Here is a 16638-nt window from a genome sequence, read left to right as displayed (position 1 = left end):
CTTCCTGGCCCAGCAAAATTAAGGGAGTTATACAATTTTAACAACATTACAATACAAATTTCACAACACATTAAGTGTGTGCCCTAAAGCCCCTACTCTACTACCACATATCTACAACACAACATCCATGTGTACATGTGTGTATAGCGCGTATGTTATCGTGTGTGTATGCATGTATCTGTGCCTGTGTTTGTGTCTCTTCACAGTCCCTGCTGTTCCATAAACTGTACCCTAACCCTAGTGTTCCAAGTAGTCATGGCTCTAGGTAGTTCTATGCGCCTCCCATTATCTGTTCTGGACTTGGGGGCTGTGAAGAGACATTTGGTGGCATGTCTTGTGGGGTATCAAATCAAATCAAATTTTATTTGTCACATACACATGGTTAGCAGATGTTAATGCGAGTGTAGCGAAATGCTTGTGCTTCTAGTTCCGACAATGCAGTAATAACCAACAAGTAATCTAACTAACAATTCCAAAACTACTGTCTTGTACACACAAGTGTAGGGGGATAAAGAATATGTACATAAAGATATATGAATGAGTGATGGTACAGAGCGGCATAGGCAAGATACAGTAGATGGTATCGAGTACAGTATATACAGTGCCTTGCGAAAGTATTCGGCCCCCTTGAACTTTGCGACCTTTTGCCACATTTCAGGCTTCAAACATAAAGATAGAAAACTGTATTTTTTTGTGAAGAATCAACAACAAGTGGGACACAATCATGAAGTGGAACAACATTTATTGGATATTTCAAACTTTTTTAACAAATCAAGGCCAAAGATTGGTCGGACCAGCGTTGGACAGACCTCAGCGTGGGAACTTCTTGTTTTAGTTTCTGTCTGTAGGCAGGGATCAACAAAATGGAGTCGTGGTCAGCTTTTCCGAATGCATGGGTGTCCGAGCTGTGTGCCAATAGTTCAAACAGACATGTCAGTGAATTTAACATGTCAATACTTCTTACAAATACAAGTAGTGATGAAGTAAATCTCTCCTCCACTTTGAGCCAGGAGAGATTGACATGGATATTATTAATGTTAGCTCTCTGTGTACATCCAAGGGCCAACCGTGTGTCACGTTCTGACCTTAGTTCTTTTGTTATGTCTTTGTGTTAGTATGGTCAGGGCGTGAGTCGGGTGGGTTGTCTATGTTTGTTTTTCTATGATTTGGTATTTTTGTGTTTGGCCTGGAATGGTTCTCAATCAGATGCAGCTGTCAATCGTTGTCCCTGATTGAGAACCAGCCTGTTTTCACCCTTGAGTTGTGGGTGATTCCACATGGAATGTTTTTTTTGCTATTTTTTTGTTATTTCACGTTGTTATTTTGTATTTTTCAGTGTTCTATTAAAAGAATCATGAACACGTACCACGCTGCGCATTGGTCCTCCGATCCTTCCTACTACTCCTCGTCAGAGGAGGAAGAAGACCGTTACACCGTGCTGCCCTGTTCTGATCCAATTGCAATTTTCCTAAGTCCCTCTTTGTGGCACCTGACCACACGACTGAACTGTAGTCCAGGTAGGTGCAACAAAACTGGGGCCTGTAGGACTTGCCTTCTTGATTGTGCTGTTACGAATGCAGAGCAGCGATTTATTGAGGACAGACTTCTCCCCATCTTAGCTACTTTTGTATGAATATGTTTTGACCATGACAGTTAGTCACCTCAACTTGTTCAATTTCCACATTATTCACTACAAGATTTAGTTGAGTTTTAGGGTTTAGTGAATGCTTTGTCCCAAATACAATGCTTTTAGTTTTTGAAATATTTAGGACCAATTTATTCCTTGCCAACCATTCTGAAACTAACTGCAGCGCTTTGTTAAGTGTTGCAGTAATTTTAGTTACTGTAGTAGCTGACGTGTATAGTGTTGAGTCGTCCACATACATAGACACAATGGCTTTACGCAAAGCCAGTGGCATGTCGTTAGTAAAGATTTTAAGTAAGGGGCCTAGACAGCTGCCCTGGGGAATTCCTGATTCTACCTGGATTATGTTCAAAATCAAATCAAATAAAGAAAAATGTCACATGCGCTGAATACAACAGGTGTAGATCTTACAGTGAAATGCTTACTTAGAGGCCCTTAACCAACAATGCAGTTTTAAGAAAATACCCCCCAAAAGTAGGAGATACGAAAAACAAATATGTAAAGAGCAGCAGTAAATAACAGTAGCGGGGCTATATACAGGGGGTACCGGTACAGAGTCAATGTGTGGGGGCACCGGTGTCGAGGTAATTTAGGTAATATGTACATGTAGGTAGAGTTATTAAAGTGACTATGCATAGATAATAACAGAGAGTAGCAGCAGCGTAGAAGGGGGGGGGGGTGCAAATAGTCTGGGTAACCAGTTGATTAGATGGTCAAGAGTCTTATGGCTTGGGGGCAGAAGCTGTTTAGAACCCTCTTGGATCTAGACTTGGCACTCCAGTACCACTTGCGGTAGCATAGAGAACAGTCTATAACTAGGGTGGCTGGAGTCTTTGACAATTTTTAGGGCCTTCTTCTGACACCGCCTGGTATAGAGGTCCTGAAAGGCAGGAAGCTTGGCCCCGGTGATGTACTGGGCCGTATGCTCTACCCTCTGTAGTGCCTTGCGGTCAGAGGCCGAGCAGTTGCGACTGTCTTGGTGTGCTTGGACCATGTTAGTTTGTTAGTGATGTGGATACCAATGAACTTGAAGTTCTCAACCTGCTCCACAATGGCCCCGTTGATGAGAATGGGGGCGTGCTAGGTCCTCCTTTTCCTGTAGTCCATAATCGCCTCCTTTGTCTTGATCATGTTGATGGAGAGGTTGTTGTCCTTGCACCACATGGTTAGGTCTCTGACCTCTTCCCTATAGGCTGTCTCATTGTTGTCGGTGATCAACAAACTTAATGATGGTGTTGGAGTTGTGCCTGGCAGTGAAGTCCTGAGTGAACAGGGAGTACAGGAGGGGACTGAGCACGCACCCCTGAGGGGCCCCCGTGTTGAGGATCAGCGTAACGGATGTGTTGTTACCTACCCTTACCACCTGGGGGCGGCCCGTCAGTAAGTCCAGGATCTAGTTGCAAAGGGAGGTGTTAAGTCCCAGGGTCCTTAGCTTAGTGATGAGCTTTGAGGGCACTATGGTGTTGAACGCTGAGCTGTAGTCAATGAATAGCATTCTCACATAGGTGTTCCTTTTGTCCAGGTGTGAAAGGGCAGTGTGGAGTGCAATAGAGATTGCATCATCTGTGGATCTGTTGGGGTGGTATGCAAATTGGAGTGGGTCTAGGGTTTCTGTGATAATGGTGTTGATGTGAGCCATGTCCAGCCTTTCAAAGCATTTCATGGCTACAGACGTGAGTGCTACGGGTCGGTAGTCATTTAGGCAGGATACCTTAGTGTTCTTGGGGACAGGGACTATGGTGGTCTGCTTGAAATATGTTGGTATTACAGACTCGGTCAGGGAGAGGTTGAAAATGTCAGTGAAGACACTTGCCAGTTGGTCAGTGCATGCTCAGAGTACACATCCTGGTAATCCATCCGGACCTGCAGCCTTGTGAATGTTGACCTGTTTAAAGGTCTTACTCACATTGGCTGCAGAGAGCGTGATCACACAGTCGTCCGGAACAGCTGATGCTCTCATGCATGTTTCAGTTTTACTTGCCTCGAAGTGAGCATTGATGTTATTTAACCTCTTGGAACACTAGGGGCAGTATTTCATTTTTGGATGAAAAAACGTTCCCGTTTTAAACAAGATATTTTGTCACGAAAAGATGCTCGACTAAGCATATAATTGGCAGCTTTGGAAAGAAAACACTCTGACGTTTCCAAAACTGCAAAGATATGATCTGTGAGTGCCACAGAACTGATGCTACAGGAGAAACCAAGATGAAACTTCAAACAGGAAATGAGCAAAATTTTTGAGGCGCTGTTTTCCATTGTCTCCTTATATGGCTGTGAATGCGCCCTGAACTAGCCTACACGTTCTGCCGTTTCGCCAAGATGTCTGCAGCATTGTGACGTGTTTGTAGGCATATCATTGGAAGATTGGCCATAAGAGACTACATTTACCAGGTGTCCGCCCGGTGTCCTTTGTCGAAATTGGTGCGTAAACTCCAGCTGCAAGCATTCGTCCATGTGATTCAGAGGAGAGAGGAGACTTCCACGAACGATATATCATCGAAGAGATATGTGAAAAACACCTTGAGGATTGATTCTAAATAACGTTTACCATGTTTCAGTTGATATTATGGATTTCATTTGGAAAAAAGTTCCGCGTTTTGATGACTGAATTTTCGTTTTTTTTTTAGTAGCCAAATGTGACGAACAAAACGGAGCGATTTCTCCAAGACAAAGAATCTTTCAGGAAAAACTGAACATTTGCTATCTAACTGAGTCTCCTCATTGAAAACATCTGAAGTTCTTCAAAGGTAAATTATTTTATTTGAATGTTTTTGTGAAAATGTTGCCCGCTGAATGCTACGCTAAATGCTATGCTAAATGCTACGCTAGCTATCAATAATCTTACACAAATTCTTGTTTTGCTATGGTTGAAAAGCATATTTTGAAAATCTGAGATGACAGTGTTGTTAACAAAAGGCTAAGCTTGAGAGCTAATATATTTATTTCATTTCATTTGCGATTTTCATGAATAGTTAACATTGTGTTATGCTAATGAGCTTGCAGGATAATTACACTCCTGGATACAGGTTTTTTTCGTAGCTAAACGTGATGAACAAAACGGAGCGATTTGTCCTAAACAAATAATCTTTTTGGAAAAACTGAACATTTGCTATCTAACTGAGAGTCTCCTCATTGAAAACATCTGAAGTTCTTCAAAGGTAAATTATTTTATTTGAATGCTTTTCTTGTTTTTGTGAAAATGTTGCATGCTGAATGCTACGCTAAATGCTACGCTAGCTATCAATAATCTTACACAAATGCTTGTTTTGCTATGGTTGAAAAGCATATTTTGAAAATCTGAGATGACAGTGTTGTTAACAAAAGGCTAAGCTTGAGAGCTAGCACATTTATTTCATTTCATTTGCGATTTTCATGAATAGTTAACGTTGCGTTATGGTAATGAGCTTGAGGCTGTATTCATGATCCCAGATCCGGGATGGCTAGAATCAAGAGGTTAACTCGTCTGGTAGGCTTATGTCATTAGGCAGCTCTCAGCTGTGCTTCCCTGTGTAGTCTGTAATAGTTTGCAAGCCCTGCCACATCCGACGAGCGTCAGAGCCGGTGTAGTACGATTCAATCTTACTCCTGTATTGATGCTTTGCCTGTTTGATGGTTCATCAGAGGGCATAGCGGGATTTCTTATAAACTTCCCGGGTTAGAGTCCCACTCCTTGAAAGCAGCAGCTCTACCCTTTAGCTCAGTGTGAATGTTGCCTGTAATCCATGGCTTCTGTTTGGGGTATGTACTGTGGGGATGACGTCATCGATGCACTTGTTGATGATACCAGTGACTGATGTGGTGTAATCCTCAATGCCATCGGGAGAATCCCGGAACATATTCCAGTCTGTGCTAGCAAAACAGTCCCGTAGTTTAGCATCTGCTTCTTGTGACCACTTTTTTATAGACCGAGTCACTGGGGCTTCCTGCTTAAATTTTTGCTTGTAAGCAGGAATCAGGAGGATATAATTATGGTCAAATTTGCCAAATGGAGGGCGAGGGAGAGCTCTGTACACATCTCTGTGTGTGGAGTAAAGGTAGTCTAGAGTTTTTTTTCCCTCTGACTGCAAATTTAACATGTTGATAGAAATTAGGTAGAGCTGCTTTAAGTTTCCCTGCATTAAAGTCTCCGGCCACTTGGAGCGCCGCCTCTGGGTGAGCGGTTTCTTGTTTGCTTATTTCCTTAGTGCCAGCACCCGTCTGTGGTGGTAAATAAACAGCCACGAAAAGTATAGCTGAAAACTCTCTAGGCAAATAGAGTGGTCTGCACTTTATCACAATATACTCTACATCAGGTGAGCAAAATCTAGAGAATTCCTTAGATTTTGTGCACCAGCTGTTGTTTACAAATATGCATTTTGTGCCCCCCCCCCCGTCTTACCGTCTTACCGGACGGAGTGTGCTGTTCTATCTTGCCGGTGCAGCATATAACCCGCTAGCTGAATATCCATGTCATCATTCAGCCACAATTCCGTGAAACATAAAATATTACAGTTTTTGATGTCCCGTTGGTAGGATATTCATGATCGTACCTTGTGAAATTTATTGTCCAATGATTGCACGTTGGCGAGTAATATTGACCAATATTGTCCAAGGATTGCACGTTGGCGAGTAATATTGAAGGTAATGGCAGCTCGCCTTCTGCGGATCCTTACAAGGCACCCCCGCTCTGTGTCCCCTGTACCTATGTCTCTTCCTCTTGCAAATAACTAGGATGTTGGCCTTGTCAGGTGTTCAGAGAATGTCCTGTGCGTCCTGCATGTTGAAGAAAAAATCTTTGTCTAATCCGAGGTGAGTGATCGCTGTCCTGATATCCAGAAGCTCTTTGTCTAATCCGAGGTGAGTGATCGCTGTCCTGATATCCAGAAGCTCTTTGTCTAATCCGAGGTGAGTGATCGCTGTCCTGATATCCAGAAACTCTTTGTCTAATCCGAGGTGAGTGATCGCTGTCTTGATATCCAGAAGCTCTTTGTCTAATCCGAGGTAGTGATTGCTGTCCTGATATCCAGAAGCTCTTTGTCTAATCCGAGGTAGTGATCGCTGTCCTGATATCCAGAAGCTCTTTGTCTAATCCGAGATAGTGATTACTGTCCTGATATCCAGAAGCTCTTTGTCTAATCCGAGGTGAGTGATCGCTGTCCTGATATCCAGAAGCTCTTTGTCTAATCCGAGGTAGTGATCACTGTCCTGATATCCAGAAGCTCTTTGTCTAATCCAAGGTGAGTGATCGCTGTCCTGATATCCAGAAACTCTTTGTCTAATCCGAGGTGAGTGATCGCTGTCCTGATATCCAGAAACTCTTTGTCTAATCCGAGGTGAGTGATCGCTGTCTTGATATCCAGAAGCTCTTTGTCTAATCCGAGGTAGTGATTGCTGTCCTGATATCCAGAAGCTCTTTGTCTAATCCGAGGTAGTGATCGCTGTCCTGATATCCAGAAGCTCTTTGTCTAATCCGAGATAGTGATTACTGTCCTGATATCCAGAAGCTCTTTGTCTAATCCGAGGTGAGTGATCGCTGTCCTGATATCCAGAAGCTCTTTGTCTAATCCGAGGTAGTGATCACTGTCCTGATATCCAGAAGCTCTTTGTCTAATCCGAGGTGAGTGATCGCTGTCCTGATATCCAGAAGCTCTTTGTCTAATCCGAGGTAGTGATCACTGTCCTGATATCCAGAAGCTCTTTGTCTAATCCGAGGTGAGTGATCGCTGTCCTGATATCCAGAAGCTCTTTTTTTGCCGTAAAATACGGTTGCAGAAACATTATGTACAAAATAAATTACAAATAACGCAAAAAAACCCACATAATAGCACAATTGGTTGGGCACCCGTAAAACTGCTGCCATTTCTCCTGGCGCCATTTTATTAAAGAACACCCTCTGTATTCTGTTAGACAGGTAACTCTTTATCCACATTATAGTAGGAGGTGTAAAGCCATTACATATACGTTTTTTCAGCAACAGACTGATCGATAATGTCAAAAGCCGCACTGAAGTCTAACAAAACTTATGAATGGCACAAATACATAATCTATGTCTCAAGGCTTAAAAATCCTTCTTTAACTTGTCTTCTCCCCTTGCTCTACACTGATTGAAGAGGATTTAACAAGTGACATCAATGAAGTCTAACAAAACCCTATGAATGGCACAAATGCACAATCCATGTCTCAAGGCTTAAAAATCCTTCTTTAACTTGTCTCCTCCCCTTCATCTACACTGATTGAAGTGCATTTAACAAGTGACATCAATGAAGTCTAACAAAACCCTATGAATGCCACAAATACACAATCCATGTCTCAAGGCTTTAAAATCCTTCTTTTGTCTCTTCACCTTCATCTACACTGATTGAAGTGGATTTAACAAGTGACATCAATAAGGGATCATAGCTTTCACCTGGATTCACCTGGTCAGTCTATGTAATGGAAAGAGCAAGTGCTCTTAATGTTTTGTATACTCAGTGTACACTGGAGTTGCTTACCAAGACGACATTGAATGTTTCTGTGTGGCCTAGTTACAGTTAAATTGTTTTGAAAAAATGGCTGTCCAGCAATGAGCTTGAAGACTTTAAAAAAACAAATATGGCCAAATATTGTACAATCAAGGTGTGCAAAGCTTCCAGGGACAGATTTCAATTTCGGAAATTCTGCCTTTCCTACGCACTTCTTAGTAGTTGGTATTCAGACTTACCTTATGCAGGTGCTTAACGGGCTTTGCAGGCGAGGTTACCTTGCGCGCACTGAATAAATGTAATTCAACCAATGAAAACCCTCCCACTTACTGGCCAACAGATTGTCTCATGGAGTTTTCATTACCTTTATCTTAAGCCATCCCTTTAAATAAGGTGTAACTTTAATTATCATTTTGAGAGAAAGGTTACAGAAAATAGGGATCATTGAAAGTATGTCATCTATGCATCTTCATCTCAGTTTCAGCACCAACTGGTAGATTTAAAAAATATTTTAGATTATTTAGGCACATTTTAGGGCTAGGAAAGTGCGTATGAATTATTTAAAAAACTGTTTTGGAGAGCCTTTAAGTACAAAAGATATTGATTAATAAAAAATACAGTGGTTTAATTCATTCTGAAAGTTGTTATATTCAAGTTCAAACCATGAAATATTGGAAGGTGAAAAAAGATGTACAATAGCGGTTGAACAGTAGTTCTATAAATCTACCCTAATCATGGAACTGTATGACAACGTTCCAGTCCTGAACCATGTGCCAGGCTCCAGGTTTAACCTGCTACGTGTGGTCTGAGTTCCATAATGATTCAAGTAGGCTACATTATCCCAAATTAGCAGACGTAACAGAGGTTTGTGTATTTATTTATACCCAAACGGATTATATAATTTATAAAAATTGACCTAGCTCTTATCAATAGCGTTTATTCATGTATACATGATAGGTCATGGAGAATGCTGTTATTTCTATGTGAAAAAATGAAGTAGATGCTTTTTCCACTTGGAACCGGTAGTTTCGCCCGACCATATTCATGGTTTCCTCATGCGTAAAGGTGGTGGAATTAAGTCACGGTCAGAATATGGCTGATCTGTAGACACACCTCTGCCAAACCTTCATTTCTGAGATCTCCACCCTAAACAAATAGTGGGTGAATAGCATTCTATTCTCATGCTTAAGTTCCACGTCAGAATACGCATATAGAGAAAACTGCATAAAAAAAGCAATCGGGGCCTGAGAGACTTACCCAAAAGACTCATAGCTGTAATCAGGGTTGAATACGGGGTTGAATCACAGGGTTGAATACTTATCTAATCAAGATATATTAAGTGTTTTATTTTAGAATTTTTCTTACACTTTGACATTACAGAGCATTTTGTGTACATAAAAAGAAAATACAAAAACAAAGTCCATTTTTATCCCAATTTGTAACACAACAAAATGTGGAAAAAGTCAAGAGATGTAAATACTTTTTGAAGGCCCTGTAACCTATTTAAACGGCTGGAGTCTTAAATTAACAAGGTTTAAAAAAAAAGGTTGACAAAGATACAGTATACTGTCATAGAGAGGTTTCTGATATCTAATTGTATTTCTTTCTCTGGAGATATCCAATCAAAGACACACTTTTAGAAGTTGTGTTCTCCTTGGCATTTAGTTCAATGGCTGTCATTTGAGAATATGACACAAACAGAGCAAGTGTGCTGGGAAAACCGGACTGGTATGTGGAGATTTAGAAATATTTTATTTTTTCTTCAGTTTCTTATGTTTCATGTTGGATAAGTCTGTCCTAGTGTATTGCTCATATATATTCAGTAATGGAAGTAATCATAGAAAGACCCAACATCACCAGTGAACTTTTGCTCTGACCATTACCAGGACATGTTTCTAGACTACAGTTAGAGAATAACTATGGCTGGGATTCAATCCAAGGTGCTCTATAGTGCAGGCCACTAAACAGCCGACAATGCACCTTTTAAAGGCATTTGCACAGATCGCATTCATGGCAAAGGCTGCGCACGCCGGCTCAACTGTAAATTACCTTTACAAGTATGTTATAGTCCACTGCGCTACAGAGCTTTGAATTGAATCGCAGCCTATATCTCTGAAGCTGAAAAATATGCTAAAACCATCAGCAAGTCTTCTTTTCTCTCATTTTTCCTTCTTTCTCTCTTTCTCTTTTACCTGTCTCTGGACCTCCACCAGGTTGTATGGGAGGGCCCCTTCCTCTAGTGGAGCAATCCTGTCAATGTCCACCAGACCAACACGGCTGGAAGAGAGGAGGAGAGAGGGAAAAGTTTCAAACAGTTCTACCATTTAAATGCTTCTGACTTTTTCCTTCTGACCCCTGGTAAGATTTTCAACGATACTTGATATTCAACAATATCAATGACCAGCTACATCCCTCTCCCTCATTCTCCCTTTCCCTCGCTGCATCCAAACAAAACAAAACATTTGTCCGTGATTCCGGGGACCTCTCCAACTCTGTGCATGCGCCCCAGCGTCCACATAACATCTCTGTGACGTTCCCAGATTTGGGAGCAGCTCAATCCCCTCCGATTATTGGGTACAATTATCTCCTGCATCTCCAATCAGAGGCTGGGGAGACTATTAAAGTATCCCATTGCCTAGAAATAATGATCAGGTGCTCAGAGAGGGCACAAATTACTGGCACTCTACGCCGCCGGTCGACCCTATGGAGCAAGAGAAATGGGCACGTGAGCCGTGTACAGTTAGAAGAACCGCTGGCGTTCCCCTTCCCCTGTGGACTCCCCTTCCCCTGTGGACTCCCCTTCCCCTGTGGACTCCCCTTCCCCTGTGGACTCCCCTTCCCCTGTGGATTCCTCTTCCCCTGTGGACTACTCTTCCCCTGTGGACTCCCCTTCCCCTGTGGACTCCCCTTCCCCTGTGAACTCCTCTTCCCCTGTGAACTCCCCTTCCCCTGTGGACTCCCCTTCCCCTGTGGACTCCTCTTCCCCTGTGAACTCCCCTTCCCCTGTGGACTCCTCTTCCCCTGTGAACTCCCCTTCCCCTGTGGACTCCCCTTCCCCTGTGGACTCCCCTTCCCCTGTGGACTCCCCTTCCCCTGTGGACTCCCCTTCCCCTGTGGACTCCCCTTCCCCTGTGGACTCCCCTTCCCCTGTGGATTCCTCTTCCCCTGTGGACTCCTCTTCCCCTGTGAACTCCTCTTCCCCTGTGAACTCCTCTTCCCCTGTGGACTCCCCTTCCCCTGTGGACTCCCCTTCCCCTGTGGACTCCTCTTCCCCTGTGAACTCCCCTTCCCCTGTGGACTCCCCTTCCCCTGTGGACTCCCCTTCCCCTGTGGACTCCTCTTCCCCTGTGGACTCCCCTTCCCCTGTGGACTCCCCTTCCCCTGTGGACTCCCCTTCCCCTGTGGATTCCTCTTCCCCTGTGGACTCCTCTTCCCCTGTGAACTCCTCTTCCCCTGTGAACTCCTCTTCCCCTGTGGACTCCCCTTCCCCTGTGGACTCCTCTTCCCCTGTGGACTCCCCTTCCCCTGTGTGTGTGTGTGTGTGTGTGTGTGTGTGTGTGTGTGTGTGTGTGTGTGTGTGTGTGTGTGTGTGTGTGTGTGTGTGTGTGTGTGTGTGTGTGTGTGTGTGTGTGTGTGTGTGTGTGTATATGCTCTTGTGTATGTGTATCCTCTTCCTCAGACAAATGCTGAGTTTTGAAGGCTTATTTGAGTAAAATGGGATTCAGAAGATTCATGCCTGGCTCATTTGATCAGGCTGCAGTGAAAGCAGACATTTTGGAAGAAGAACGACCGGGTATGACGAGCTCCAGTGATCCAATGACAACCACATGGATTAATGGGACAGGCTATTGAGACCCAATAAACTGAAAACTATTATTAACTACAACAGTACATGCTAATGTGGAAATACAATGAGAGGAATGGATTACACTATGCAGTATCAATGACTGTGGGAAAATGTTTCCCTTAATATGAAGCTTCATTCAATATTGCTGGAATTCAATGATTTAAAACTGAGGTTGAGAGGGCTTATCATGTATGATCTGTTTTGCATAATTATGTATCTTGATCGCAACTGTAATTAAGCTATTAAACTGAATAAGGCTATCTATTTGAGGCCTAGCCTTGTCATCTGTGTGTGTATGTGTGTGTGTGGGGGTGTGTGTGACTCACCCCCGGGATTCAGAGAGGTCGGCCAGTTGGAACAGGATGTCCACCTCCATCGGAGTCACCTGACCAAACCTCTGGGCCGCAATGATGAACTCCTCTGTTACAGGAGAGAAGGAGAGGAGAGGAGAAGGGGACAAAGAGGAGAGCAGAGGAGAGAAGAGGAGAGGAGAGGAAAGGAAAGAAGAGCACACAAAGAGGAGAGAAGAGGAGAGGAAATGAGAGGAGAGGAAAGAAGAGCAGACAAAGAGAAGAGAAGAGGAAAGGAAATGAGAGGAGAGAAGAGGAGTGTGACAGATACTCCCACTTTATTTATCTTTGATTTATACAGGTGAACCCAGTTGAGAATAAAATCACTCTTTCCCACAAGTCCAACATCCTATACACAAATACAGTGTTTGAGATAATCCCCTTAAATTAGTTCCCACATGTATTTCCTGTTTACAAAACCTTATTGAATTGACTTAATCTGTTCTTTAGACAGACAGACAGTGTACAGTAGGGGAAGTGTTAGGTACATAATGAACAGGCTGATAACTGGGTTGGGTTACATCCCAAATGGCATTCTATTTCCCTATTTAGTGCACTACTTTTGACCAGGGCTCATGCTCTGGGTGGCATTTGGGACTCAGCCATGGCTAACTTACAGTGTGATTTATATAGCTCTGGTATCTGGTATTGAGTGACCAGCTTATTCAAAGAGCCAGAACACTGTGTGTCCCTGAACAAAGTGAGGTCAAAATCAAAAGTAACAGTCAGTATCTGGTGTGGCCACCAGCTGCATTAGGTACTGCAGTCCATCTCCTCCTCATGGACTGCACCAGATTTGCCAGTTCTTGCTGTGAGATGTTACCCCACTCTTCCACCAAGGCACCTGCAAGTTCTCAGACATTTCTGGGGAGAAAGGCCCTAGCCCTCACCCTCCGATCCAACACGTCCGAGACATGCTTAATGGGATTTAGATCTGGACTCTTCGCAGACACTGACATTCCTGTCTTGCAGGAAATCACGCACAGAATGAGTAGTTTGGCTGGTGGGTCATGTCAGGATGAGCCTGCAGGAAGTGTACCACATGAGGGAGGAGCATGTCTTCCCTGTTACGCACAGCGTTGAGATTGACTGCAATGACAACAAGCTCAGTCCGATGATGCTGTGACACACAGCCCCAGACCATGACGGACTCTCCACCTCAAAATCGATCACGCTCCAGAGTACAGGCCTTTGTGTAAAGCTCATTCCTTTAACGATAAACGCAAATCTGACCATCACCCCTGAAAACTGTGACTCGTCAGTGAAGAGCACTTTTTGCCAGTCCTGTCTGGTCCAGCGACGGTGGGTTTGTGCCCATAGGCGACGTTGTTGCCTGTGATGTCTGGTGAGGTCCTGCCTTACAACAGGCCTACAAACACTCAGTCCAGCCTCTCTCAGCCTATTGCGGACAGTCTGAGTGCTGATGGAGGGATGGTGTGTTCCTGGTGTAACTTGGGCAGTTGTTGTTGCCATCCTGTACCTGTCCCGCAGGTGTGATGTTCAGATGTACGGATCCTGTGCAGGTGTTTTTACACGTGGTCTGCCACTGCGTGGACGATCAGCTGTCCATCCTGTCTCCCTGTAGCGCTGTCTTAGGCGTCTCACAGTACAGACATTGCAGTTTATTGCCCTGGCCACATCTGCAGTTCTCATGCCTCCTTGCAGCATGCCTAAGGCACGTTCACGCAGATGAGCAGGGACCCTAGGCATCTTTCTTTTTTTTTTTTCAGAGTCAGTAGAAAGGCCTCTTTAGTGTCCTAGGTTTTCATAACTGTGACCTTAATTGCCTACCGTCTATAAGCTGTTAGTGTCTTAACGACCGTTCCACAGGTGCATGTTCATTAATTGTTTATGGTTAATTGAACAAGCATGGGAAACAGTGTTAAACCCATTACAATGAAGATGTGTGAAGTTATTTGGATTTTTACGAATTATCTTTGAATGACAGGGTCCTGAAAAAGGGACATTTCTTTTTAGGCTGAGTTTATATATTCAGTAGAGCATAGATCAGATAGCTCAGTTTACTCCCAGACATCAACTCACTCTCAGTTTATATACAAAGATCATCTGACAGTCTATACACAAAGATAATCTGACAGTCTATACAGAAACATCATCTGACAGTCTATACAGAAAGACCATCTGACTGTCTATACAGAAAGCTAATCTGACAGTCTATACAGAAACATCATCTGACAGTCTATACAGAAAGACCATCTGACTGTCTATACAGAAAGATCATCTGACAGTCTATACAGAAAGATCACCTGACTGTCTATACAGAAAGATCATCTGACTGTCTATACAGAAATATCATCTGACAATCTATACAGAAAGATCTACACTACAGTTCATATGTTTGGGTTCACTTAGAAATGTCCTTGTTTTTGAAAGAAAAGCTAATTTTTTGTCCATAAAAATAACATCAAATTAATCAGAAATACAATGTACATTGTTAATGTTGTAAATGACTGTTGTAGCTGGAAATTGATGATTTTTAATGGAATATCTACATAGGCATAAAGAGGCCCATTATCTGCAACCATCACTCCTGTGTTCCAATGGCACGTTGTGTTAGCTAATCCAAGATAATCATTTTAAAAGGCTAATTAATCATTAGAGAACTATTTAGCAATTATGTTAGCACAGATGAAAACTGTTGTTCTGATTAAAGAAGCAATAAAACTGGCCTTCTTCAGACTGGTTGAGTATCAGGAGCATCAGCATTTGTGGGTTCGATTACAGGATCAAAATGGCCACAAACAAAGGACTTTCTTCTGAAACTCGTCAGTTGTTGTTCTGAGAAATGAAGTCTACTCCATGCGAGAAATTGCCAAGAAACTGAAGCTCTTGTACAACACTGTGTACTACTCCCTTCCTAGAACAGCGCAAACGGACTCGAACCAGAATAGAAAGAGGAGTGGAAGGCCCCGGTGCACAACTGAGCAAGAGGACAAGTACATTAGAGTGTCTAGTTTGAGAAACAGATGCCTCACAAGTCCTCAACTGTCAGCTTCATTAAATACTACCCGCAAAACACCAGTCTCAACATCAACAGTGAAGAGGCAACTCCGGGATGCTGGCCTTCTAGGCAGAGTTCCTCTGTCCAGTGTCTGTTTTCTATTCCCCATCTTAATCTTTTATTTTTATTGGCCAGTCTGAAATATGGATTTTTCTTTGCAACTCTGCCTAGAAGGCCACCATCCCGGAGTTGCCTCTTCACTGTTGACGTTGAGATTGGTGTTTTGTGGGACTCAGCAGTTCCACATCACTATAACATCCCTTACAGTTGTCCGGGGCAGTTCTAGCAGGACAGAAATTTGACAAACTGAGTTGTTGGAAAGGTGGCATCCTATGACAGTGTCACGCCATTCTACTGCCAATGTTTGTCTATGGGCATGGCTGTGTGCTTGATCTTATACACCTGTCAGCAACAGGTGTTGCTGAATCCACAAATTTGAAGGGGTGTTCACATACTCTTGCATATATTGTGTATATTCCATGCAGCAGACCACAGAACTAGTTGCATTCATTTCATTGAAGTGAATGTTGTAATCAGCCCTGCCCTAAGAAATGAGGGCGTGGAGGCGGTAACCACAGCGATGACGTTCCAAACCAAAACAGTGGCCCCGCCTCACATACGGAATCAATCAGGCCAGTTGGTGGGGGTCACCGAGGGTGGGGGTGGGGTGGGGGTGGGGGGGGCGAGAGAGAGAGATGGAGACGTGGAGCTCTGCACGCACAGACCAGGTCCCAGTAGAGCCTAATGACTGTGGCTGGGGGGGCACCACAGCCCAGCCATGGCCACGCCACGGTGGGAACAGCCAAGGGAACTCAGGCCCACACCCCCGATAAGGCCCCGATAGCATCACACTCACATACCCAGAACCCAGAACCCCAGAGCCATGCGGTGGACTGACCTACTCAGCATCAAGAGAGAAAGAGAGAGAGAACCAAGCCTACAGTGCTCAGCAAATACCAGACAGGGAGAGACATTGGTACAGTTCAACAACTGGCATCTGAGGTAGAGAGGGAGTGAGAGAAATGATGTGGAGGGGGGCTGTTGAGCTAATTGATAACTCTTGATTAAGCACATGTTAACTGTCATTCTTATTTTTTTAAATGTATCTTTATTTAACCCGGCAAGTTAGTTAAGAACAAATTCTTATTTTCAATGACGGCCTAGGAACAGTGGGTTAACTGCCTTGGACAGGGACAGAATGACAGATTTTTTACCTTGCAACCTTTTGGTTACTAGCCCAACGCTCTAACCACTAGGCTACCTGCCGCCTCGTCATATCACGTCAAATCATGACATATTGTGTATGTTTTTCCTTTCCTCTATGCTATTTGTGA

General features: G+C 43.6%; 1 protein-coding gene across 2 annotated transcripts in view; it reads right to left on the bottom strand.

The window, feature by feature from the left end:
* LOC118370979 (electrogenic aspartate/glutamate antiporter SLC25A13, mitochondrial-like) overlaps positions 1 to 16638 on the bottom strand; it is a 129616-nt gene that overhangs the window by 63330 nt on the left and 49648 nt on the right. For both annotated transcript variants that reach the window (XM_052469944.1, XM_052469945.1), the window contains exons 8-9: positions 12259 to 12352; positions 10278 to 10362 (exon numbers count right to left, since the gene is read on the bottom strand). In XM_052469944.1, coding sequence (XP_052325904.1) covers positions 10278 to 10362; positions 12259 to 12352 — 179 coding nt within the window. The remainder of the gene's footprint in view (positions 1 to 10277; positions 10363 to 12258; positions 12353 to 16638) is intronic.

This window comes from Oncorhynchus keta, chromosome 19 (genome assembly GCF_023373465.1).
Source record: "Oncorhynchus keta strain PuntledgeMale-10-30-2019 chromosome 19, Oket_V2, whole genome shotgun sequence".
NCBI classification, from domain to species: Eukaryota; Metazoa; Chordata; class Actinopteri; order Salmoniformes; family Salmonidae; genus Oncorhynchus; species Oncorhynchus keta.
This window is presented reverse-complemented; position numbering and strand designations above follow the sequence as displayed.